The sequence below is a fragment of the Anser cygnoides genome, chromosome 10 (genome assembly GCF_040182565.1).
Source record: "Anser cygnoides isolate HZ-2024a breed goose chromosome 10, Taihu_goose_T2T_genome, whole genome shotgun sequence".
NCBI classification, from domain to species: Eukaryota; Metazoa; Chordata; class Aves; order Anseriformes; family Anatidae; genus Anser; species Anser cygnoides.
The window spans coordinates 17,103,023-17,126,507 of NC_089882.1; the positions used below are offsets into that span (position 1 = coordinate 17,103,023).

At 43.4% G+C, this 23,485-nt stretch overlaps 4 protein-coding genes and 4 non-coding genes across 25 annotated transcripts in view; 2 read left to right on the plus strand and 6 right to left on the minus strand.

Annotated features, from left to right (window-relative positions):
- Nucleotides 1-7: 7 nt before the first annotated feature.
- On the minus strand, nucleotides 8-2,410 carry SPCS1 (signal peptidase complex subunit 1). The gene is made up of 4 exons (XM_067003350.1): nucleotides 2,250-2,410; nucleotides 1,660-1,719; nucleotides 1,305-1,391; nucleotides 8-199 (listed from the first exon to the last, which is right to left on the minus strand). The coding sequence occupies exons 1-4, from the start codon at nucleotides 2,283-2,285 to the stop codon at nucleotides 86-88; spliced, it is 297 nt and encodes a 98-aa protein (XP_066859451.1). The 5' UTR covers nucleotides 2,286-2,410; the 3' UTR covers nucleotides 8-85.
- Nucleotides 2,401-8,270, plus strand: GLT8D1 (glycosyltransferase 8 domain containing 1). Its single transcript, XM_048073571.2, has 9 exons — nucleotides 2,401-2,552; nucleotides 2,651-2,749; nucleotides 3,817-4,033; nucleotides 4,696-4,813; nucleotides 5,357-5,441; nucleotides 5,673-5,785; nucleotides 6,324-6,490; nucleotides 6,675-6,787; nucleotides 7,444-8,270. Exons 1-9 carry the CDS (start codon nucleotides 2,537-2,539, stop codon nucleotides 7,632-7,634), a joined length of 1,119 nt encoding a protein of 372 aa, XP_047929528.1. The 5' UTR covers nucleotides 2,401-2,536; the 3' UTR covers nucleotides 7,635-8,270.
- GNL3 (G protein nucleolar 3) lies at nucleotides 7,653-17,685 on the minus strand. The gene is made up of 15 exons (XM_067003349.1): nucleotides 17,554-17,685; nucleotides 17,309-17,367; nucleotides 16,953-17,090; nucleotides 16,167-16,280; nucleotides 15,913-15,996; nucleotides 15,268-15,403; nucleotides 14,252-14,355; nucleotides 13,790-13,925; nucleotides 13,160-13,247; nucleotides 12,587-12,770; nucleotides 11,773-11,915; nucleotides 11,009-11,145; nucleotides 10,275-10,474; nucleotides 9,940-10,018; nucleotides 7,653-9,856 (listed from the first exon to the last, which is right to left on the minus strand). The coding sequence occupies exons 1-15, from the start codon at nucleotides 17,564-17,566 to the stop codon at nucleotides 9,768-9,770; spliced, it is 1,704 nt and encodes a 567-aa protein (XP_066859450.1). The 5' UTR covers nucleotides 17,567-17,685; the 3' UTR covers nucleotides 7,653-9,767.
- LOC125184107 (small nucleolar RNA SNORD19) lies at nucleotides 12,216-12,291 on the minus strand. Its single transcript, XR_007167439.1, has one exon. It is a non-coding gene; the product is annotated as a small nucleolar RNA SNORD19 (small nucleolar RNA).
- LOC125184109 (small nucleolar RNA SNORD69) lies at nucleotides 12,846-12,923 on the minus strand. Its single transcript, XR_007167442.1, has one exon. It is a non-coding gene; the product is annotated as a small nucleolar RNA SNORD69 (small nucleolar RNA).
- LOC125184108 (small nucleolar RNA SNORD19) lies at nucleotides 13,348-13,421 on the minus strand. The gene has a single exon (XR_007167440.1). It is a non-coding gene; the product is annotated as a small nucleolar RNA SNORD19 (small nucleolar RNA).
- On the minus strand, nucleotides 15,134-15,206 carry LOC125184105 (small nucleolar RNA SNORD19). Its single transcript, XR_007167438.1, has one exon. It is a non-coding gene; the product is annotated as a small nucleolar RNA SNORD19 (small nucleolar RNA).
- The window catches only part of PBRM1 (polybromo 1), a 65,413-nt gene continuing 59,613 nt past the window's right edge, over nucleotides 17,686-23,485 (plus strand). For 3 of the 18 annotated variants that reach the window (XM_067003344.1, XM_067003345.1, XM_067003348.1), the window contains exons 1-5: nucleotides 17,801-17,818; nucleotides 19,645-19,767; nucleotides 20,831-20,986; nucleotides 21,807-21,904; nucleotides 22,314-22,461. In XM_067003344.1, the coding sequence (XP_066859445.1) occupies nucleotides 19,729-19,767; nucleotides 20,831-20,986; nucleotides 21,807-21,904; nucleotides 22,314-22,461 (441 nt within the window). In that variant the 5' untranslated portion in view covers nucleotides 17,801-17,818; nucleotides 19,645-19,728. Of the gene's footprint in view, nucleotides 17,819-19,644; nucleotides 19,777-20,830; nucleotides 20,987-21,806; nucleotides 21,905-22,313; nucleotides 22,462-23,485 lie in introns of those variants that run through there. The other 15 variants (XM_067003342.1, XM_067003341.1, XM_048071764.2 and 12 more) reach the window with 13 other exon arrangements.

The following is a 23,485-nucleotide window of genomic DNA, read 5'->3' on the forward strand; positions in this document are numbered from 1 at the left end:
CAGCATCTCCTAGGGAAAATGTATTAAAATTTAAGAAAGCTAACTGCTGCAATGTAACATCATGAAGAACTGTATTCTTTAGATTTTAGCGTCTCTTTGGCTTTCTGTCTGCTGGCTTCTTATCGTCTGTTCCCGACTCTTGGACAGGTAACCATTTCAGAGGATTGCGGCGGTACATAGGCCACGGCGGGAGCGTTAGCTTAGAGAAAAGGAATGAAATGAAAATGTGTAAATCAAGATGCTAGAGAAATGTTTTGTATAGCTGCTACCCAGAAAACTGTATCATCCTTTCTGTTAAAAATGCTATCAGCTTGTCCTAGTTTTGGCTAGGATAGAGTTAGTTTTCCTCCTAGTAGCTGGTAGGGTGCTGTGTTTGGGATTTAGGATGAGAATAATGTTGATATCACACTGATGATTTAATTGTTGCAGAGCGGTGCTTACACTAAGCCAGGGACTTTTCAGCTTCTTGCTCTGTCCTGCCAGCGGGCAGGCTGGGGGTGCAGCGGGAGCTGGGAGGGGACAGACCCAGGACAGCTGACCCAAACTGGCCAAAGGGGTATTCCGTACCATCTGGTGTCACGCTGAGCAATTATATGGGGGTGGCTGGCCGGGGTCGGGGGACTGGCTGCTCAGGGATAGGCTGGGCATCGGTCAGTGGGTGGTGAGCAACTGTACATCACTTGTTCTGTACACATTATTAGTAGTAGTACCATTATTATTATTTTCTGTCCTAATAAACTGTCTCTATCTCAACCCACAGGCTTTCATCTCTTTCTGATTCTCTCCCCCATCCCAGAGAGGGAGAGGGGAGGGTGAGTGAACAGCCGTGTGGTGCTTAGCAGCCGGCCAGGTTCAACCACAACACAGCTTGACTTAGAAGTAACGTTTCACTGAACTGGTGTACTGGGATGGAGTTAACATTTTTTTTTCCCATTTTCCCCTTTCCCTTTTTTCCTTTTAGTTAAATTATTTAATTAATAATAATTTTTCCTTAATAATTATTTTTTCCTTTAATTAAATTATCCTTATCTCAACCCCTGAGTTGTTTCTTTCCTTTTCTTCTTCCCCTCCTCTTCTGAGGAAGTGGAGTGAGAGAGTGGTTGTGGTGGAGTTCAGCTGCCTAGCAAGGTAAAACCACCGCAACTGGGAAAGCAATTCAGTGTTAGGTAGCAGTGTAAAACGTCAGCACTCTCTAAAATCTTACTAGCATCTGACAAAAGACAAGTATTGGGTTGTAAAGCAAGTTTAAGCACAGGACTTCACCTTCTACAGCATATATTTTCAAGTTTAGAAACAAAACCTACCAGACATGATAAAGCAACTCCAGCCATAAATATGTAGACAGTCCATCCAAACTGTTCAGTGATGAAGCCATAGATGAAACCAATTACCTTAAAAAAAAATCAAATTTCAAATAAACAAAAACATTTTGGATGCCATGATTAAGTGGGGGTAAGGTAGGAAGGAGAGGTAGGTAGAGAGGATGGGTTTTTCGAAAGCACACTTCATATATCTTTCTATCCTTGGTTGCAAAATTGTAGGCCAACAATGAAAGTAAAAAAAGAAGAAAAGTCTTCATCCAAACAATCAGTAAAAAATTGCTTCTAAGATCAGAAAACAAAAGTTCTTTGTTATCACCCACAGTTCTAGTATACTTACTGCAGAGACAAGAATGATTCCTTGAAAAATCTGTTCTGCTAATTTTTGGCCCTTGTAGTCCTGTGAAAAGAGACGTTTTTTGGTCAGTTACCCCAAAAACAAGCCTGCCTGCAACTGCTAAGACTCCTTCAGTTTACATCCTGGACTTGGCCTGAGCACAGGTTCTTGGCTCTTTTGTTCAGCTTTCAAACCAGAGTGGAATTATTTTCTTCCTCTACCTCGATTTCAAGTGTAAAGGGATTAAGCTCTTTATTCGCAGCTTAGCATCTCCCCTGCAGCGTTGACCACATCATCTAGAAATAAAAGCAAGCCCTACGTGTTCAGGGCAGGAAAGGCAAGTTCACGATACATCTATGTAGCGTAGTATCACTGTAAAACCCCCCAGGGAAGCTGCCTGGGCCCTGTTTCATCAGTTGGAGAGTTTCAGCACACGGCGAACGCGCACAGCGCTGATTCCCTCCCCGCTCTCCCCCCCGCAGCCCCCCAGCGCAGCCCCTCAGCGCACAGCCGCCCCCGCGCTAGCCATCCTGCCCGCCGCAGCACCCGAGCGCTCGCTCAGCGCTTCGGGAACCCGCGGCGCCCGGCCCTACCATCTCCGTGGGGATGGCGCGGCAGAAGCCCAGCATGGTGGCGGGGGGCGGCTGCGGCTCGGCCCGCTCCCGGTGCCGCTCCTCCTGCGGCCCCTCGCTGCGGCGCGGGGCCCGGCTGCCGGCGGAAGGCGGCTGCTGAGCTGGCCGGAAACCGGCGCCTCCCGCCCCGCCCCGCCCCGCTGGCCGCCAGCCGCGGGGGGAGCCCGCACGGCTCGGCCGGGGGGGCCGCGGCGTCACTGCCGCTGCCCTGGGGCCGGGGCCGCGTCAGCGCGGGCGGCGAGGGGAAAATGTCTCTGAGGAAAGGTATGGAGGGCGTGGGGGGGGGGGTCGGCGCTGCCCGCCGCGCGTCCGAGCCCCCCGCTGCTCCCCGCGGTGAACTTCTTTCTGTTTTAAACTTCCAGCGAACGTCGCCATCCTCGTGGCGGCCGCCGTGGTGTTCCTGCTCGTCCTGCACCGCAACTTCCTGGGCCTCAGCGACTTCCTCAGGCGGGAGCTGACGGGTCTGTAGGGTTTCGTTGTGCTTCGTTGTTTGGGCGGTAACGGCGTGCGCGGCCTCACAGACCGCGGCCGGGCTGACGCAGCGCCCGCGGTGGCTGTCAGTCGCTCACCTCAGAAGGTGTCGCTGGGACGATGGTGCTCAGCCGCTGGGAAATGGTGCTCGTCTTCGTTTATGCTGCTTAGGTTTACTTAGCAAAGCCTTTCGGTTTTCAGGAGTCCACGTTTAAGAACTGGACGTGGTCCCACAGAGCTTCTCCATGTCCCCATGAACTGCCAAGTCCCTGTTCGCCACCCGTTTGTCACGTTCCCCAAATTATCTGAAAATATCTGATATGTAATAATCTAATCATCTGGAAGGTACTAGCATTGTTAGATGAGTGCAGTAACCAGGAATGAGCCACCTTTTAAATGGGATATGTATGCTGTATGGTCATATATTCAGCTGCTGATCTCCCATTCTCGTGTCTGCACAGTATGGATATAAATTCTTGCTCTTTCAGCTTAAATAACACAGTGATCTATGATGCCTGGACTAAACGTGGGCTGTGTGTAATGCCTTGATAATCCTCCAGGGGAAAAAAAAAATTCGCAACAGTATCGTTAATGAAGAAACAAATTCTAAATTGGTTTCTACCAAAGAGGAAAATAAAGTAGAGGGAAAATAGGGAAGGGAGATGTGACTGGAAGGTGGTTAGGGTAACGGGAGGGAGAAATTAGTGTGATTATAGATGTGGCAAACAGGACCAAAGGTAAGCGTGGGCTACTGTAGCTTAAGCCCCGCTCTACTACCTTGTTGTGCAGCGCGTGAGTATTTAGAGAAGTTTATATGCGTGTAGTTTATCTGCAAGTGTGACATTTTCAAATACATCAACAATGTCTTGGATTCTCCTGAGCAGGGGCTGTCATTTAAGCATTTAATACTGGGGTGTTGTAGTCCATGTTCCTTGACCCAGACATCCAAGCGCTTGTATAACAGAAATAATTGCAGGCATTGGGAATTTTAGCGTGGTAATAATTTCTGTGTTTGTTTTATATAAAACATGTAGGTGATGCCATTTTTATTCCACAGATTCAAATCCATTAGGACTTCAGCCTATAGACTTCATACCTGCAGTTCCCCAGAGACTAACAGATGAAAGGAACGATAAGGAGATTTCTGTGGTCATTGCAGCATCAGATGAGAGGCTTGGGGGTGCGATTGCAGCCATGAACAGTATTTACCATAACACCAAATCCAATGTGGTTTTCTATATTGTTACATTGAACGATACTGTGGACCACTTGAGGTAATGATTTTTTGGTTAGCTTCCCATGACACTGTAAAAGTTAAGTATTTTTGAGAATAGGAAGAGCTGAATTTGCTTGATGCTGCACTCCTCTAAATTGTTTGCAGTCCTATCTGCTGCTGCTTATTGCATCTTTTTGACAAGGCTGCTGACAAGGCTGCAGTCATTCCTCCTGGTAATGTTTCAAGGATGAAAAAAGAGACTACTTTTCCCGTGGGATGATGTCCATCCAGCGGGGTTGGAGTTTGTTGGTGGAGGGGTTGTAAAAGTTACTTCCTTCATTTTGCCTGAGCAATGTAAATACTGGCAGTGAAGTTTCCCCATTTTTTTTTTAGATTGGGCTTTGATCCTTTCATTTTTGCTCAGGTCTGTTCACACTGATAGTTTTTGTGAAGGATTTGTGACAACAGGACTGTATATTTCTAGTAAAATAAGCAGCAGTCTCTTACCTTTCATGTGTCACAGCTGTTTAGTATGCTGATAGTGGACATGCCCCTACAGGCACGCAGGATACCACCACTGAAATCAGATGCAAATAATATTCTATGCCTATGTTTGCTGGGTAGGGAAATTACTGTCCAGATCAAGATCTTTTGATTGGATCTCTTGTTTTTCATTTGATTTTTGTCTCATTTAACAAAATGCTTCTTCTGTGTCTGCAGGCTGTGGCTAAGTAACACTGCTCTGAAAAATCTGAGATACCGAATTTTGGATTTTGACCCTCGTGTCTTAGAAGGGAAAGTACAAGTGGATCCTCAAAAGGCAGACCCCCTAAAACCAGTAAGGATGGTGTTGATTACTCTTTACAATTATTAGATACTAACAGTACATTTTGATATTAGCCTCCCATGGCTTTTGAACTCAACTAGCGTTCAAACCCAAATTTGTTGGCATACAATGAGTCTTTTATAATTAAGTTCCTAAATTTCAGTAAGGCTAAGTTTTTCAGGTAGTACAAGATGGTTTTGAATATCTACATATACCTGTCTAGTATCTTTCTGTGCTGATAACTCCAGTGAAACACAGCAGGTTGTATGTCAAGCATGCCAAAACCTCTCAGGTACTACAGATACGTGTGGAGAGATAAGAAATTCTATCAGAGACCAGTCTTAAAGTTAGTTTATTGATGCACAAATTCATGGGAAACTAGGAGTTGATAGAACTTGCTTATTTTAAATAACTGATAAGATACTGCTGGCTGTCTTGCTTCCTGGGTGGAAGTTGGGACATTACTGCTATAGATAAGTGCCAGGAGTACCAATTTCAAAATTTCTCACTTTTTTGAACAATTTTCCAATCTATTTATTTATTTTGCTTTCACAGTTAACCTTTGCAAGATTCTACTTGCCCAGTTTGGTACCTCATGCAGAGAAGGCCATCTATGTGGACGACGACGTAGTAGTGCAAGGTACAGGACCTTTTCTTCATGTTTTGCCATTGGTATATGTTGGGTTCAGTGTGCTATCTCTGCAGTAGCCAAACACTTCTACTTCAAGAAAAGATATAAAAACTTCTCAAATATGAATGAATTGGATTAAACTGAGTGTTTTCATCTGCTGCAGCGATGGGCTGACCAAAAGTCACTCAGAGCTTAAACAGGACTGCTTTTAATTTTTCTGTGCTTATTTTCATTTTTCAGATGATATCCTTGAACTTTACAACACTCCATTGAAACCTGGACATGCAGCTGCGTTTTCAGATGATTGTGACTCAACCACTAACAAAGTTGCTGTCCGTGGAGCAGGGAATCAGGTTGGTTTCATTCTGACTCAGTCGTAACAATGTTGTAGATCCCAGGCTTTGGAACCAAGTGCTTGGTTTTGATATTCTTGAAGGTTAATTTCAAAATACAGTGAACCTAAAGGTGTGACTATACCTACCAAAATCAGTTGATTCTGAAGTTTGTGTTACAAGTGATGCCTGGTACAGTAATTTAGGTACAGTAAAAAACACTTTTGAGTTTTGGCTGTGCTTTACAATGGTGGTGGAACATTAGAAGGTCTTAGAACACCAGAGGAAGATTTTTTTATTTGTGAATGTATGAAAACTACTTGTTCTGGGCCTGCTATTGTTTCAGGTTGTAGACATTAATACCGTGCAACTTTCCTTAAAGTGTGTAGTTTAATCATATTTTTAAAATGTTTGACTTACTTTCTCTTGTGTTGAAGGAAGGGGAATTTGGTTTAACAACTTCAGGTTATGCTTGTCTGCTGGGAGTTGTGCAAAGTTTTTCTTTACAAAGGAATTTGACTATATTTTTAAGCTAATTTCTACACTCTTTCTTTTTCAGTATAATTACATTGGGTTTCTAGATTACAAAAAAGAAACCATCCGAAAGCTTGCCATGAAAGCCAACACTTGCTCTTTCAATCCAGGAGTTTTTGTTGCCAATTTGACAGAATGGAAGTTACAGAACATCACTAAACAATTGGAGAAGTGGATGACGCTTAATGTAGCGTGAGTACCCCCCGAGTTGGGTGTGGCCATAGTTTGGGGATTGGGCTAAGTGACGGCATTTAACTGTTAAATGGAGGGCTGCATATCTAGCTGTGGATTCCTGTCACGCAGCTGCAAGTGAAAGTCAACCGATTTAGGGCCACACAAGCAACCTTCCCCAACTCCTTTCTATTTTCTCTTCCAGAGAGGAACTTTACAGCAGAACTCTGGCTGGCAGCATCACGACACCTCCACTGCTAATTGTATTTTATAAGCAACATTCCAGTATTGATCCCATGTGGAATGTCCGACATCTTGGTATGTATGAAGTATTTGCAACGCTTTGCTCCCCCTGTGTGTTTTTCCAGGTCTGTAGCTGAACTCTGAGTTGATACAGCAAATGGATCTTTTCTTACCCTGCTTTATAACTTATGCTTTATGAAATGCTGCTTCCCAATACCGTCTTGCATTTTGTGGGCCCGATCCTCCACATCCCTCTTTGAACTGCTAGTGGGATTGTTCTTCATTTTGAGCTCTCAAATTCTTGTTTCCTTTTTATTGTTTCTGCATATGTATTGTATCTGAAGTGAGCCTAGGTGTCTCCTCCAAGATGAAGAGGAGCAGACGTTCATATCAGTTCTGCTATTGGTAAAATCCCAAAGCTGGGAGAGCTCTCAAGTTGCATTTCAAATGAGTAATATATAGGCTGCTGAATATACTGGATATTAAAAGGGTTTTAAAGAACTTGGAATTTAAAGCAGTACATTAAAATATATGCAGAGACAGATCAAAGTAGCCTTCCGTTGCATCTGATCGTATTTTAGTTTGCCGTGACTTCTGCCTCCCATATCACCACCTTTTTCCATAAATGACAAGATTTCCTATTAAAATGCTTTGTTTTGAAGTTAAAATATCACATGCTGTTTTTTTCTGCTGCCTTTATTATGGCACTAATGCTTCTTTTTCAATAAAAGGGTCTAGCGCTGGAAAAAGGTATTCTCCTCAGTTTGTGAAAGCTGCCAAGCTGCTCCATTGGAATGGACATTTCAAACCATGGGGAAGAACAGCTTCATATGCTGAAGTGTGGGAGAAGTGGTATGTCCCTGATCCTACAGGCAAGTTCAGCCTGATCCGGAGACATTCGGAAGCCTATGAAGCAAAGTAAAGAAAATTTTAATAACTGATGGCATTTTCTCAGGAAACTTCTGGAGCCAAGCAGATTTTTTATTTTTTTTTTAAAGTCAACTTTGTATTATAGAGCAGTCCTTGCCTTCTGGAGCACAGGGAGATGCACTTACTCATGTGCTGTTCCAAAGGAGACTCACTTGTGTGACTGAAGACGCTACTCCAGCAGAAGGCAAAACTAGCGCTTCTGTTAGGTCATTTGTGTGTTGTACATTCTTCTGCTCTTTACTACAAGTCTTCTGGGGGGATCGTTGTGTCAGCTATGTAAACAAACAGTTCCAGAAACAAGCTAGAACTTCATCTGGAGCTTGCACCATTCAAGTATTGCGCAGGAACATACTGTAATTAAGAGCAGCTTGGTATTTGTTCTGTCTTGTTGTTATCCTGTGAAATAGTTTCATCAGCAGTCCTTTCTTGCATGAAAAACTGCTCCCAGCCATTTCTGCATAAGCCTGTCTTGCACAATTTTGGAAAATTGAATCTTGATTTTTGAAAGATTAATAATTTCAAGTATTATTTCACTATGCAAAGTGGTTTTAACTGCCAGTAAACACTAAAATATTCTCTGTAAAGTGGTGGAGAAAATATTCAAAAATAAAAGCTACTGTTAACGTGAGTCAAACCTCAGGTAAATGACAATATGATTCTTGTCGTGGTCTGATACATGAAATGTTTCTGTTTTGCTTAAGTACAGTATTAACTGAATGAAGTCAAAACCAATTGATCTCACCTTTGAGAAAGCACTTATTGTAAAAGCGTGCAAAGTATTTATTTCTGGGGTCAGGCTGTATGAAATAGATCAGAATTGTTACTGTTAAGAATTTCTGCATGTTTTTTTCTTGTGAGCACGACTGTGCCATAGAAGTTTCTCCCCGTGTCCTTCTTGGTCTGACCCTCTGAATTCACTGAGCAAGATTGCTGTGACCTTTGGCAGCCCATCCAACTTTTCTGTAGGTAAGTAGTTTTTTTTTTTATTGCTATAGTGTTACATCTGAATACTGGTTATTAGTAGCTAGTATATCCCAGCAGCTGCTGTGGCTATTACTTGATGTAATGAAGTTTGAATTCAAGTTCTCATGTTTATTCAGTACTACTACTTGTGAACAGGTGTAGGATGTACGGATAAAAGACAAGCAGTGAAAGGCTCAGTGGTTCATTGATCCCAGGTACAGGGCAGCAGAAAGCTAAAGGGCTTGCTTCTGTGTATGAATATGGTTTCAGTACTGCTTTATAATTTAAAAGGATTTCCAACTTCTCATCTCATTACATACACTGTCTGTAGTTCTGGTATAGTTCTATGCTGCTCTTTGGTTTGTTACTGATCCTTTCTTTTCCGGGCTTCTTAAGAACCATTCCTGTCCGTGTTTTTTTCAGCAGGCTTAGATAAAAAAATATCAAGCACAGATACAGACACATGCAGTTTAAGATACGTAGGAGGCATGGATGCCTCTAGGTACATTTAAAGAAAATGTATCAGCTGCCACTTTCAGTGCGGCTGGTTAATGTTGCCCCAGTTTTGCTGCAGGCTGACTACAGTAACATCCTTATTACACAGAAGAACATGCTTTGCTTTACAGTTACAAGTTGCTACCATATTTCCATCAGGAAATATGTCTTTTATTCAAGAGCACCATCGGAACGAGCTTTTTTCCCCCCAGTGAAGACAAATTACCGTTACCATAATCCCAGTCACCTCTCCCTGTGAAGCTAGTGAGCTTACAGAGAAGTGCTTAGATAAAATACCTTATCTCTAGCTGAAGTAATTTAATTGCTTAAAACGTGACCATAGTTTTTCAAAGAAAGCAATGGGGGATTTATCCTTTGGAAAGATCTCTTTACAAGGCACAAAGAATGAACTAACACAGTGTGATTTTTTTTTTTCAAATAGTCTTTTTAATAGGAATTAAAAGTATAGGGCTTAAAGGTCAGCTTCCTAAAACTATACAAAATCTGGAATTATCTAGAGATACCCAGTATTATATACATTATTTGACACAGTAATTGTGAATGTTTGCAACTCTACTATGAAGCATTCCTACAACTTCTGTAACAGAAGTGTTTGACTGGTCTGAAGGCAGGTAATAGTCTCCAAGCCCTATCTTCGCACATCTCATTACACATAGTCTGTATTAAAATCATAGGCATCATCTTCATCTTCTGTCTTGTCCAAGGTGAATGATAGTGAACTGTCACATCCACTTTCTGAGAAAAGAAAATGATTTGTTAATGAACTGAAATGTAAGTGGTAGAGTACTAGAGATGATGCTACAGGTTTTTACACAGACCTGCTAGCTTGTTTTCTGAAGTTACACGTCTTTGTTGTTTTCCAAGCTCTGCTTTCCTGGTCATCCGAATTTTGCTTTCCTAAGATTGGAGAGGTCACACATAAGAGTTTACTCAGACATCACTAATGAAATCTCCTATGCAAATGAAATAGGATTGATGATAGTGTAGATGTCCCCTTGTCAGGAACATGCTGACTCACAACAAGTCTGTTTTCTTAACGATTACTGCTGCTGGCTCTGCAGCACCTGTACATTCTCAGTTTACAGCAGGATACTAACAGGGTACTTGATGTCAGGGTCTAAGCAAGTAGCAATTGAATGAAACCCTGATTTACCTCTTTCACATCCTTTTCTTCTTCTTCCATGCTATCTTGATCATCAGTTTCCATGAAATCCTCTTCCTCTTCTTCCCTGCTTGTCTCCAAAGTCTCCTGCTGTGATGCTTCCTCTACCTCTTTATTTTCCTCTATTTTCCCATTTGTCATGCCAGCTGACTGGAAGACAATGCTGCTTGCTGGACTACGGTATTTTAAAGCTGGGAAAGACATACAAACTGTCTGTTAAGTCACTGTTAGCACCAGATATGTCTACCAATTAAAAGGACAGCCATCCCACATAAGTAGGGAGAACAAATGCAAATCATCCAAGAGAGTAACTTTCCCTGAGGCATCTGCAAAAAATTGCTAGGAGGCAGAGTACTTGGATTTGAGTGTAGATTGTGCTGAATAAAAATGCACTTTGTTGGCCTAACTAGGAAATAGGCCAAAAGATCATTGAAGGACACGTAAGTACCACCTATTTAGAAGTTAAGTCAGATGAGCAGAAACTAAGCACTAGCAGGGGTGCACAAGATGGCACACAAATCCACTGTGTTAAGATGGCACAAATGTTAAGATGGCACACAAATCCACTGGTTTGTTGCATCAGAATCCATTTTGTTCTCTAAAGGTTCATGTCTGCTGCATACTTACAAAGCTGTCATACAAACCCTAGGATGACTTTCATTCATGATCTCTCATTGAAACTGCTACCACTGCTCTTACTGGTATACTACAGTAACAAGTCCTACCTTGAACAGTAGCATTGTTTTCTTCTTCTAGCTTCTTTAAATTAAAACCCTTCTGCATTTCAGCTATTTTGTCTTCTGTAAGGTAGGGGGGCAGCATTTGAGATCCTGGAGGTTGTGAATGGTAGCTTATTTTAGCTCTGTGAAAATAAAATATCAACTTTAAAAAACAAAACAAAGCCAACACGATTAAATCATTATGCTTAAAAATAAAACCCAAAGCACAAACCTCTCGGACTCCTCAACCTAACTAGTAATTCAATATAATTTGTTTAGCAGGTAAATAGGTGTTTGTATTTGACTCTGAAGTTGTCAGTAACAATTAAATGGACATCCTACTCTTAAACAGATGGACCACTTGAGCAAGGGAACTATTCCCATGCAATTAGTCACTGATTCCAAATTCATTCATCCCACGCTCAGGGGAATATAGGAACCACTGCAGACTGCAACAGTTTAGAGGAAGGCAAATTCCCCTACCAAACTTAGAGGTCAGCAAACTGGCTATAGAACTACATGTAATTTGCTTTGACTCCCTCCATGTATACTTCATTACTTCAGAAAATTATCCCCTGCTAGTGTTCGCTAAATCTGTTAGCCAATCCAGCTTTCTTTCTTGAAGTAAAACGCAGAAAAACCAAAAGCAGCCCCTCCTTTCTGTAATTGCTTCTCAGGACTCAGTACTTCTGCTGTGTAATCACAGCTGAATTAACAAAGTGATAATCAAAAAGGTCAGCGGCATAAAGCATAATTGACAATATACATACCCTGTCCAGTCACAAAGTAGTAATTTGGCTATATTCTCTATGTCAGGAACACCTCCCTTTTTCAGCATACCCCTTTTCTGAGCAAGTAAAGTTAAAAACTCTTCAGTGTTCCTGAAATCCGGGATACAATAGAACATCATTACCTAGTGCAAAAAAAATATATATATAAAAAATAGTGCAATCAGAAGGAGACCACCCAGTTTTCTCCTAGCTTTAGGATTAAGAAAGCAAATCAAACTGGGTTACAATGAGGAAGAACAAGTATGTAAGGAACAGCTTTTTTATTGCGTATGGGAATAAATATTACCAAGCAAAATGTCTACTTTGTCAACAACTTTATCTGCTATTCACCCATACCAATAGGTGAGAGACAGCATGCTGGTTTGTGGAGAACCAGTTAGCATAGAATTGGATGGGGATTAGGCTTTGGTTAATCTACTTGAAACTAGAGTGAAATCAGAGTTGGATCTGAGGTCTTCACTGTAATAATAAGAAGCAATCAGAATATCCTCATTTTTCACTCTGTGATGTTATTATGAGATGATATTTAAAAGCTTTTTTTTTTTTTAAATCAGTAAAGTCATTGGGAAAACAGACTGGCTGCCAGGATCCTGACACGCTGCATCTGTCTTCCACGTGTATTGCGGAAAGATCACACTTAACATTGGATATATCAGCCAAAATTTTTCACGTTGTATGGTAAGGAGAAAGCAGTGCAAAAGCTACCAGAACTAGCTGAAGTTAAATGAACTTTAAGAAAGCTACAGAGGAGTTGCATGCAGTCAGAAATGCGGAGCGAGATGATGGAACTCACCTGCTGTTTACTGCAGTGATTTAGAACTGCATCCATTGCTTCAACCACGTCTACGGAGCCCGATACTCCAGCATCTATGATACTTCTCAGGGCCAGAGTTAGGGTGCTGTTGGCAGAATCTGCGACTATACTTGGACTGTCCAACATCTTCATCTGTTTATCAATACGCACAACTTGCATGCACCTATCCAGAGAGAGAAACATGCTGTATGTGAAGATGAATCTACTAGCAAAAGACTGGTAAAGGTGAGGGAATCAAGCCACAAAGCTCAGCGTTGGACTGAATGCACTTCATACAGAGTCAGTTTCAGTGTTTTCTCATCATATGCTTTGTGTCGGAAGAAATCAAAATGCACAAGATGAGCACGTTTATGTACTGTATTCTCTTGTAACAACTTGCATCATACAGAATGTTATCTTTCGTCCTTACAAACTGAAATGTGCATTTAAAACTGTACACAGGCATGCTTTGACTGCCCCAAATGCATGTAAATTGTGCCCAAACAAAACTTAAGGTAATCAGAACACAAGCGGGAACAGGAAAATGAACAGCTTTTATCAGACTCAGCTTACTTGGTAAGACCTCTTGCTGTCCCAGCATTGCAAACACGATCTCTCTTAATACTGTTGATTATGCTGCTCTTCCCCACGTTAGGGAAACCTGAAGAAAACCACATAAGTCCTTATAAGTTAAATAAAAAACTCAGCCTATGTAACACTGATCAAAGCTGCTGCTTCCATGCATCTTTGGCAGCGTACAACTTCAGTGTGAGATCAGAGTTGGATCTGAAGTCTTCATTACAGAAGTAAGACAAGGTCAGTATCCTCATTTCTCACACTTGGCAATAAAAAGGATATGAAAGACATCATTGAACATCATATGCAAATCTTATCAAATGGGAGGAAGGCAGCATAGGCTGCATGGTATGTAATCTGCTTCTCCTCTCCCTAAGCTGGTTTATCAGTTAAGGCCTCGCGCAATGTGCCTTCCATAGATCACACATACCACGCGCGTGAAAGCGCAACACAGATCACTGTCAGCTGAAATGCTACAACAGTGAGTCTCGACTGGAAGTAAGAAATGAGTCTTGAGTAAGAAGGCCCAAGAGGAAGTCACGTGTTGGTTGTTTCACCCAGTTCATAATACAAGATACCAAAGCTTTATGGGAGAATAAAATTTCTGCCATCTCTCCAAATCCTTACCTACTAACCCAACCTGAATAGCTTTGTTTTGGGTCTTGCAGTGCTCTTGAAGAAGTTTCAAAAGGCATTCGCTTCCAAAACATTCAGTGTTTCTTGATAAATCAACACGTGCCCTTTTTCTTGAGAAATGCTCCTGCTACAGGATTCAAAGACAAAGAAAACAAACAACACGGTCAGGCTATTTAGGAAGATAAGTATGTATTCTTAGATATATTCATCTACTGTAACATTTTCAACTCCTATACTCCATTAGCTGATGTTACCATGCTCTTCTAAACAGATGGAATTAGTTTAATATGAAATTGGCTAAGATGAATCTACCAGTTAAGTGATGGTAAAAAGGTAGCCATCAAATACTTGAAGAAAAAAGAATGTGAACTGACTTATAGGGTTTGTTTGTTCTTTCTTCTTACTGGAAACACGTATGACTGTGTCACTTTCGAGAGTCTGCAGCACTCTTACCATAGTCCTGTCTGTCATCAAGGTTGATGATTTAAAAGCAACTGTTGGAAATTCCTTCTTCAAACAATTCAACCATTTCTCCAAGTTGTCCTTAGGCACTAAATCTGGAAAAAAAGAGCACAGTCCTTTCACTGCTAAATATCACTGCATTAGGAAAATGGAACATGGAACCAGGAACCAGGCTGTATCTTGTACACTTCTTTATGACAAATAATGTTTAGCTGAAAGTTTATTTATTTATATGCATAGCTCTAGTAAACTAATAGGTAAGTTCCCCAAAGGCATCCAGTGGCCCCAAGTCCTGGTCTTTATTTTCTGCCTACAGCAGAACATACCACAGCTATATTTTCAGCCCCTCTATCAGGTTTTCAATGTTGGAGTCGTGCTGGGAGACTCTCTATGGTACAGAGTGATGTTACGCGAAGGATTATCTCCTCATCCTTGCAAAGGCTATTCTAATACACAGTTCCCTTTGCTCTTACTGTCACGCTTGGTATTTCCTTTTCCCCCCCCAGATGATAACCCAGTAATTTGCAGCCTTTTCAGCTGCATCTGTTTTTAGGTGGGATCTTTCATACAGCAACGAAAGGGAGACAATACTTCTAGAAGCCAAATCTTAAACACAACTATTGAGCTGATTTGCTGATGCTTAACCTACCACTGCCTCAGTGGGTACTAGCACTGCGACCTCTACCTTCCTTACCTACATTCACAAAAATATTTAAAATAGTTAGATCTCTAACTTCTCTTGGGTTTAGCTAAGACTGGCCAATGGCTTCAGAAGTTATTGCAAAAGGAAGGGACTAATGAGCAATTACCTGTCTACAGTGTTTTCTTAGCAAACCAGACTATAAGGCAGAAGAAACATGACCCCTTCCATAAGGCAGTGAGCTCAGAGTTGGATCTTATGACTTCAGCAGAATCTCAGATTCCTTTAAAATCTTCCTCATAGCTCACCTACCACACAGAACTACCCAGTGACTGAGTGAAACTTCAAGAAAACCTTCATTTCTTACCAATTTTGTTCAGAACCAACAATAGCTTTTTGTCTCCTCCAGAGCAAGTAATAGCTTGCTCCAGCTGGGGACAGCGACAGCCCATTGGATCTCTTGCGTCCAAAACCTCCAGAATCACATCTGAGGCTTCTATCACCTAGGTCAGAAACAACAATAAAAAAGACTCAAATACAAGATGACAGACAATTTGACAGATAACAGCTCTCTAATAGCTTAGCTGTAGCCTACGATGGTGACCACAAAATGGCTGCTAAGTGAGGTTTCATAAGACTGTTTGAGCTCCTCTCTTCTGAACTGCAAATGAGGAAGCTGAAACAGTTTTCACCTTTTTCATCTGAAGGCAAGAAATCCTTTGACAGGAAAATTTCATTACTAGAAGAGCTCTGTGATCAGTCACTATGTACTGATGTTGGCTCAAGAAGTCTAATGCTTCAAAATGCTGGATGTCTCAGCAGCTAGCACCAGACAAGATTGAAGCCCTCACACCTTCCGTTAAAAAAAAAAAATAAATCGCTCTTCAGTGTTGGAGTTTATCACAAGCAACTTTTACACTCTCTAGCTGCTGCACAGTAACGCGAAAAGGAAGACAACAGATTGTTTCATTTCTGATTCCCATCAAATTATATAAGAATAATTGAAGCTTACCTTCTCAAGCTCACTTTGAAATGATTTCTTTGATTTTTTATGTGGCACTTTCTTAGTATTTGCTTCAGATTTGCTAGAAAGTTCCTGAACACAAGTAAAAAAGAATGGGAATGATTTAACTGAGAACTGGCATATTACACTTGTGCATATATACAGCCTGAGAATATAACGTAACATATGACTTATGAAGATGTAGTTTCAGTATGACTTTATTGCTTCTACGTGTGTTAATCAGAATCATACCAGACACCTACCGTTCCCTCTGTCTGTTCCTGGATTTCGGCTGCATTCTTTTTAGCATCAAGCTTCCTCTTCTTTTCATGTTCTTTCTGTCTGTCAAGCTTCTGCTTTTGTTTTAGTTCTTCAAGCTGATGGCAAATAAGCAAAACCCAAGCCAGGTAAAACATATTTGAAGGTGGTAAGAAGACTGTTTTTTCTTCCCACTTACTTATTTCTGACAAAAATACCTCAGATGGCCTGGTTAGAAGCCACATCTGTTTTAGCGACATTGGGAATTTTTTGGCATTCTATCCTGAAAAGGACAATACTGCCTCCAAGTGCTTCAGTAGCAGAGGCAACACATCCACCTGCTAGCCCCCAAAGTAACAGCCATGCAGAAACAACATTTCAACTGACAAAGGATGCTGCTTTCCTGTGCCATTTTGATGCAGATCTTTATTTTGTGAAGTCTTGTATAATCATGCAACACTGAGACTTCACCCACTGCATTCGGATGGGGCTTCCACATATCTTAGCATCGCTGGCAATTCCGATTATACTAGCAATGACACTTCCTGCATGCTTATACACAGTGATGAAAATTGCGGTTAAAAATTAAAAGAGCAATTTGCCATGTGGTGTATGCAACAGTGAATACAGAAACGTGCTTTTCCAAAGCACGTCTGCTAGGCCTATTTAGAGCCTAGCCTACGTGCACCTCTGGGTGCGCACATGCACACACAGGAAAGGCACAAAGCTTCCTCCAAGAAGGAAGGGAACGGCACCAGCTCTCGCCCCCGCTCCCACGAGCTCCATTTTACCCTCTGCTTCCTCTGCTCTGCTTCCCGCAGGAGCGCCTCCTTGAACGGCGCCGCGTTGGGCACGCCGGGGTCCTTCTTGGGCTTTTTGCGCCCGCGTTTCTTGGCCTCCCTCCTGACTTTGCGGTGGTGCTCCCGGATCTGAGGGCGGAAACACGAACGTTAGTGGAAATGAAGGGAAAAAAAAATAAAAAATATCCCTCGCGTTCGTGGAGTTTATAGACAACCGCGCGCCTCTGGTTGCAGACTGGTGTCCCGGCCACCTCGAGGGGCACCACGAGGCGACGCCGGCCCCTGAGGTGAGGTGAGGTGGGGTGGGATGGGGTGGGGTGAGGTGCGGCCCCCGTGACCCCGCTCACCTTCTTCTGGATCTTGTACCGCTTGTGGCAGCTCAGCCGCTTGCTCGCCTTCCGCAGCCCTGCAACGCACCGCGCCCGTCAGCCCCAGCCGCCGCTTCCCGTATCTTCCCGTACCCCCGTATCCCCCCTACCCCCGTATCCCCCCTCCCCAGCCGCCGCTTCCCGTACCCCCGTATCCCCCTACCCCCGTATCCCCCCGTATCCCCCCTCAGCCCCCTCCCGGCCCCCCGCGCCCCCTCTCTCACGCGGCCGCTTCATGGCGCCGCCGCCGCCGCCGGGCTGCGCACGCGGGCCCCGCGCTCCGGCCCCTTCCTGCCGCCGCCGCCGGGCGCTGCCGCAAAGCAGCGCGGCCCCGCCCCGCTCCGCCTCGCCGCGGCTGTCGCACGGGCTCGGCGCGGTTGGCGGCCGGCCGGGCTTTGCGGCAGCGGCGGGCGCGGCGGAGCGGGGACGGGGCGGCGGCGGCGGAGGAGGGGGAGCGGGAGCGCGGCCGCGGCGGGCGGAGACCGGCGGGTGAGGAGCGAGCGGGCGGCGAGGCCTCGCCGGGCGGGACGGGGCGGGGCGGCGGAGGGAAGCCGGGAGGCCGCTGCCTCCCTTTGTGTGGCCGCCGCACGGCCGGGCCCTGGGCACCGAGAGCCTGTCACGGGGGGTCGTGCCCCGGGCCGACGGGCCTCGCCGTCCCGGTGTGTGTCGTTGTCGGTGACGCCTCGGGAGGGCGGCGGGGCCCCTCTCGAGCCCTGGTCCCCCCCCTTTGTGCCCCGTCCCGGCAGCTCGGGGCCCGCAACGGGCCGGTCCCTCCCGAGGGACCCCGCTCGCTGCCGCCCTCCGTGCCACTGGGAAGTAGGGAGCGAAATGTGGGCTAGCGCCCCGCGGGCTCGTTTAGAGGGCCTTATTGCAAATGTGCGTGAAAACTGCCCGTTTAACGAGGTCAGCCCGGGTAATCCCCGCGGCAGCCGGGCTGGTACGGCTCTGGCTTCCCAGAGAGGCAGCCTCCCACCTGTTGTGCGTGTGTCGGTGTAAATATGTATTAGTGCTGCCCTCAGAATTTCTTATAGAGATCTCAGGGCTACCTAGGTTGGAGAAGACCTTCGAGATCGCCAGGTCCAACCACCAGCCTGCCGTACCGGGTCCTGTCACTGAGCCACGTCCCTTGGCGCCGCCTGAATGCCCCCGGGGCAGGACTCCCAGCCGCCCGGGGCAGCCCCTTCCAGCCCTTGACCGCCCTCTCTGTGAATAAATTCTTCCTCCCACCCAATCTAAACGTCCTCTGGTGCAATTGGAGACCCTTTCTTCGTGCCCTGCCGCTGTTTACCTGAGAAAAGAGACCGAGTCTATGTGGTGGGCCATTTTTTGGGTGGTGTGAGCAGGAGGACCGTGAGCCGCCGTGGCACAGGGGTAGCGTGGCGGTGGGCGTTCTTGGTGCCACCACCGAGGGACTTGGGAGCCAGCAGTTACGTGGCAGAAAATTGAATTATTGATTCCCGCGGTGTCTCCTGGCTTTCTTTCACCAGTGGGGACTTGTGTTTTCTGGCGTGAGCCGTTTGATGCTGCACCTCTCGGATAAAAGCTAGAGGCGGTGCCAGGCGCGGCGGGCCGGCGTCCGGTTCTTGAATCTCCCGCTCGTGGAGCACGGAGCTCCTCGGGGTGTGCGTGGTCTGAAAACGTCCGGATTTCTGAACGAGGAACCGATTCCCCCTGGGGGCTGATTTTTGTTTAGTTGTGTGAACTAGATAAAAGCAATAATTTTGCCATAAAGTGGTTCTGTATGTTGTATGTGGAATTTATGGGGAAAAAGTCAGACTTGACTGCTTGCAAGTTGAAATAGATATATCTTTAATGAAACTGTATGGCTAGTCACTTAATGGTTCTTGCCTATGAGGATCAAAGTCTTCGCTTTGGAGACTTGCACAGGTACATCACCACTAGAGAGGCTAATGTGTGTGTTTTGACCCTAAAAATTCTTGTATTGTTTTTATCACTGTACTACTCCATGTTGTGCAAGTTTTACTGCTTTCTAGTTTTTGCTCTCAGGTCAGATATCACTTCTGTTTACTCCCTGCTCTGCTGATGAATCATTCCCTTACAAGTGGCTGTGAATTCGGTATTACGTATTCAGAAACGTTAGAGAAATGTGTGTTTTTCTGCAAAAGTTACAAAAATGCCTAGCATTCTGTCTACAAAATTACTTTGTAGAGTCTCTGCTAAGCTAAAAAAGAAGTTACCTTCTGCTTCTTGCTTTTTCCCTGTATTTTGAATTACTCAATTTGTTCTTTGACTTTAATTATCTGTCTACTCTCAACTTTCTTCTCTCTCTCTCTTTCCTTGTTCTTGTCTTTCAGTTTTGACTGTACTAACACCATTGCTGATTTGATACTCTTAGCGTGTTACCTTCTCCCAGTATCTGTACTTGGCCATCAGACACTATGAGGAGGCTGGCTTTTCGAGGTGCTGGTTGTACTCTGGTAAATCTGGTAAATTATTGATTGTATGTGCACCATTCTCTCCATTCCTCTGCATTCGGCTTTTGCTTTTCCTTATCCTAACCGTTAATTATTCCTACCTCATTTGTATTCATCTCATTTGTGTGCTCAAAATTAATTCTGTCTCTAACATAAATGCTCTGACGCAGTTATGTAGTGCTGCCATACCTTGTAAAATCAGCTGAGTACGTGCTAGAATAAAATCCCTTGATCTGGTTGGAAAACGGGAATACGCTGGGACAGGTGAATCTATTCTGTCCTCAGCATCTCAGACAGCTACAAAAAAAAAAGATATTTTTATGATGCTGTCACTAGAAATTGGGAAGGAGACAACAACTTGTTCTGTAAATAACCATTGTTGTTGGACAGTGTCTATTCGTTTGCCACTGTTCATGTTGATAAATTAGAAAATATGACCCAAAAAGAAGGGGGATTTTTCTCCTCCTTGATGATCGAGCCATTTGTCCTGCACATGAAGTGGGAGCGGTAGGTCATATGATAGTCCAGACCTTTTTTTTTGGCTTGAATCTAAGACAAGGTGTTCAGTAGCAGTTTGAATCTTAGTTTGTCATCTGTCATCTTCATGGTGGTCTTTTTATTTTGTTTTGTTTTTATAATTTGAGGTGGGATGAAGTGCTTTTCCACCCAAGCTGAGCACTTCTCTCTGTACAGCTTTTTCCTTTAAAACAGCTGTTCTCGTTCAGCATTCATGCATGGGATGAGGAATTGAAATGTAAATGGTTCCAGAACGTGTCCTGGTGTCCTCATATCCTTGTAAGAGCTGCTAAATACAGCTTCATCACTGCAAGCCCTGGGCTATCTGGCTGCTGCTGTCAGTGACTTAAAACTGCAGGGCCGTTTTGACCTCCCTTTACTCCTGCCGATTTTCAAGGAGGAATCTGGTGTTTAGATACGGCTTAATTGAGCTGTGGTATATGAGAAACGCATAGGACCCATCATAAGACATAGTTAGCTTAATAGCTAGCTCTCATTGGAGGGTTTGGGTGCAATGTCATGAGTTTAAGAACATTTCTCTTCATTATAGAAGAAGTTGGATTCCATGGGTTCCAAGAGGCGAAGAGCAACCTCGCCGTCCAGCAGCGTCAGCGGAGGAGACTTTGATGATGGCCACCACTCCACAAACATACCAGGCCCCAGCAGAAAGAGGAGGAGGCTCTCCAATCTCCCAACTGTAGATCCTGTTAGTACTTTGTTTTGCACAAGTTCTTTCTCCTGGGGATGCTGTATTCCCGTCAGGGAAGTGCTGGATTGTAAAGTAGGCTGTGCTCTTCACAGCGTACGCTTAGAGGGGCGAGTGCAGCCAGGGCATTTCAAGCTTGCACATCTGATGGTCATGTTTAGCTGAATTCATTGTGCCCTGAAGCTTGCTGCCATGGCTAAGCTTTGTTTAGGATCCATTCAGCTTTGGCTTGTTCTTAGCTGCCCGTTTTCATTTTTTCCTTTCCCATTTTCCTTTTGCTGCTTTTCTTTTTTTTGGGTGTTGATTTTAGTAGATGGAAAGAGACTGGAGAGAGAGCTGAAGTAATAAGGTGCAGAAATTGAGAGCTGTGTCTGAATAGCAAGCGTAGAGAGAGAGAGGTAGGGAATGGCACAGGTAGAGATTGCTGAAACATACAGTGTCTTTGTTCTGCATTTGAGTTAGCAATCTAATTTTAATTAATTGCAGGGCAGAAGAACCCCTGTCGTAGTTCTATGTCTGTAACTTGCAGAGAGTTGTGCTGAATTAATCTACGTTTTGGGTGTTTCACCTAGAACTGTCACGGAAAGAAAGATCCCCATATTAAAAAAACAAAACCAAACAAGAAAACTCCCTAAAAAGCTCCTGCAGTACCTGGCATGCTTGCCAGGTATTATACTAATGCATGAGATATGCCAAGTTCTTCTGCTTTAGAGCGCGATGTACGTGGGCAGCTTCCCTTCACATTGTAAGCAGGCCTCAATTAGTTACTTCTTTAAAGTCTTCCTCTTTCTAAAATTATCTTATTGTTCTTGCATTTTAGATTGCTGTATGCCATGAACTCTACAACACCATCAGAGATTACAAAGATGAACAGGGCAGGCTCCTTTGTGAGCTTTTCATTAGGGCACCGAAGCGAAGGTAAGACCCTTGTTCTTGTTAAGCGTTGAACCTGAGATTTAACCAGGGAGCAAACGGGTATTGAGGAATACGTCACCATTAATGGCTGTGAAGAAATTTAAGCTACGTTTGTCACAGTGTCACAACAATCTTTGATCTGAATATTTGAGTCCAATTACTCAGTGGGACATCCTGATGTTGGTGCATGGTTTTGGTCAAAAAAGGGCTCAATCTTTTTAATTGAATTCATTTTAGGTATTTCTTGTGACAAATAAGTTTGCTAATAGAACACTGTCTGGATCTTTTAGCTGTAACAAAAATGTATTGGAACTGTCTTTGTTTCATTTAGTCACAGATACGTATAAACTTCAGTGCTGTGGTTTTGATTTTCCTGCTTAGAATATAATGCCTATTTTTGTCATTGCAACAGAAATCAACCAGATTATTATGAAGTGGTTTCTCAGCCAATTGATTTAATGAAAATCCAACAAAAGCTGAAGATGGAGGAGTATGATGATGTGAATGTTTTGACTGCTGATTTTCAGCTCCTCTTTAACAATGCAAAGGCTTACTATAAGGTGAGGAAAACATATATAAGGCTCGAATTCATGGGTTATAAAAGTGATAGAGATACATTCAGCTTCTCATTTGGTTTTACAAAAATCTTTGTTTTGCCTTTATTTTTTGTAAGAAAGCAACATGCCCTTACTGTCTTTGTTTGCATATTTTTCCATTACATTGACTCTATCTTCATGAAGATAATCTTGCTATAGTAATTTTTCTGTGGGGATACTGTACAATAGCATGGTTGGAGTCTTTGTGTTCTTTTCCAAAACCAAAAAGCAAAAACAGAGAAAAATACTGTTCTATCAAAGCCTTCACATTTTACAAGATATTCTGTGTGACCTTTTGAAACAGATTTTTTTTTTTCCCAAAAGGAAGAGTTTATAAATAACAGTGAGTGTACAGAGAGGTTATTGAATCTGTCTCTTCCATCGGGCACTTACTAAAATGAAAAAAGGCACATTGATTACTGCGGTCAGTGGTGACAGATGGTGAGTATATGTAATGTGTTTCACCAAGGCTGCACCCTCCTTGTCAGCTCCTCCAAACTTGGTATGCATTTTATTTCGGATGTTGTTTATGGGTTGTATTGCAGTTGCCGAAGGAAGGGAAGAAAAACTGGAATAATCTCATTTAGTGGAAGCTGTGTTAATTACATAAAATAGTGAAATTGTATGTAGTGACTGAGATGATATACCGAATCTAAAACTTTGCTGCTGATATTGCCTTTAACATATCTGTGGCTTTGGTGGTGGTCCAAATGATTGCTTTCTGAATAACCCAGCCAGTATAATCAGGTGGCATTCAGAAAAGCAGTGCTAATTTTGTGTTTGTGCATATTTGTAGCTTTTTTGAAAAAGAATCAGATTTATGGATTAATGCATTTATACATTCTGGTTACAGCAGGAAGAAGCACAAAGACTTCCAAATTCATTGGGTACTCCTGAAGTTTTGCAAGGCAGTTGCTTCCTCTTAATGTCATCTTTTCTGTTTTTTTACATGAGGATAAGGAATTGATGGCAGGAAACAATGACTAGA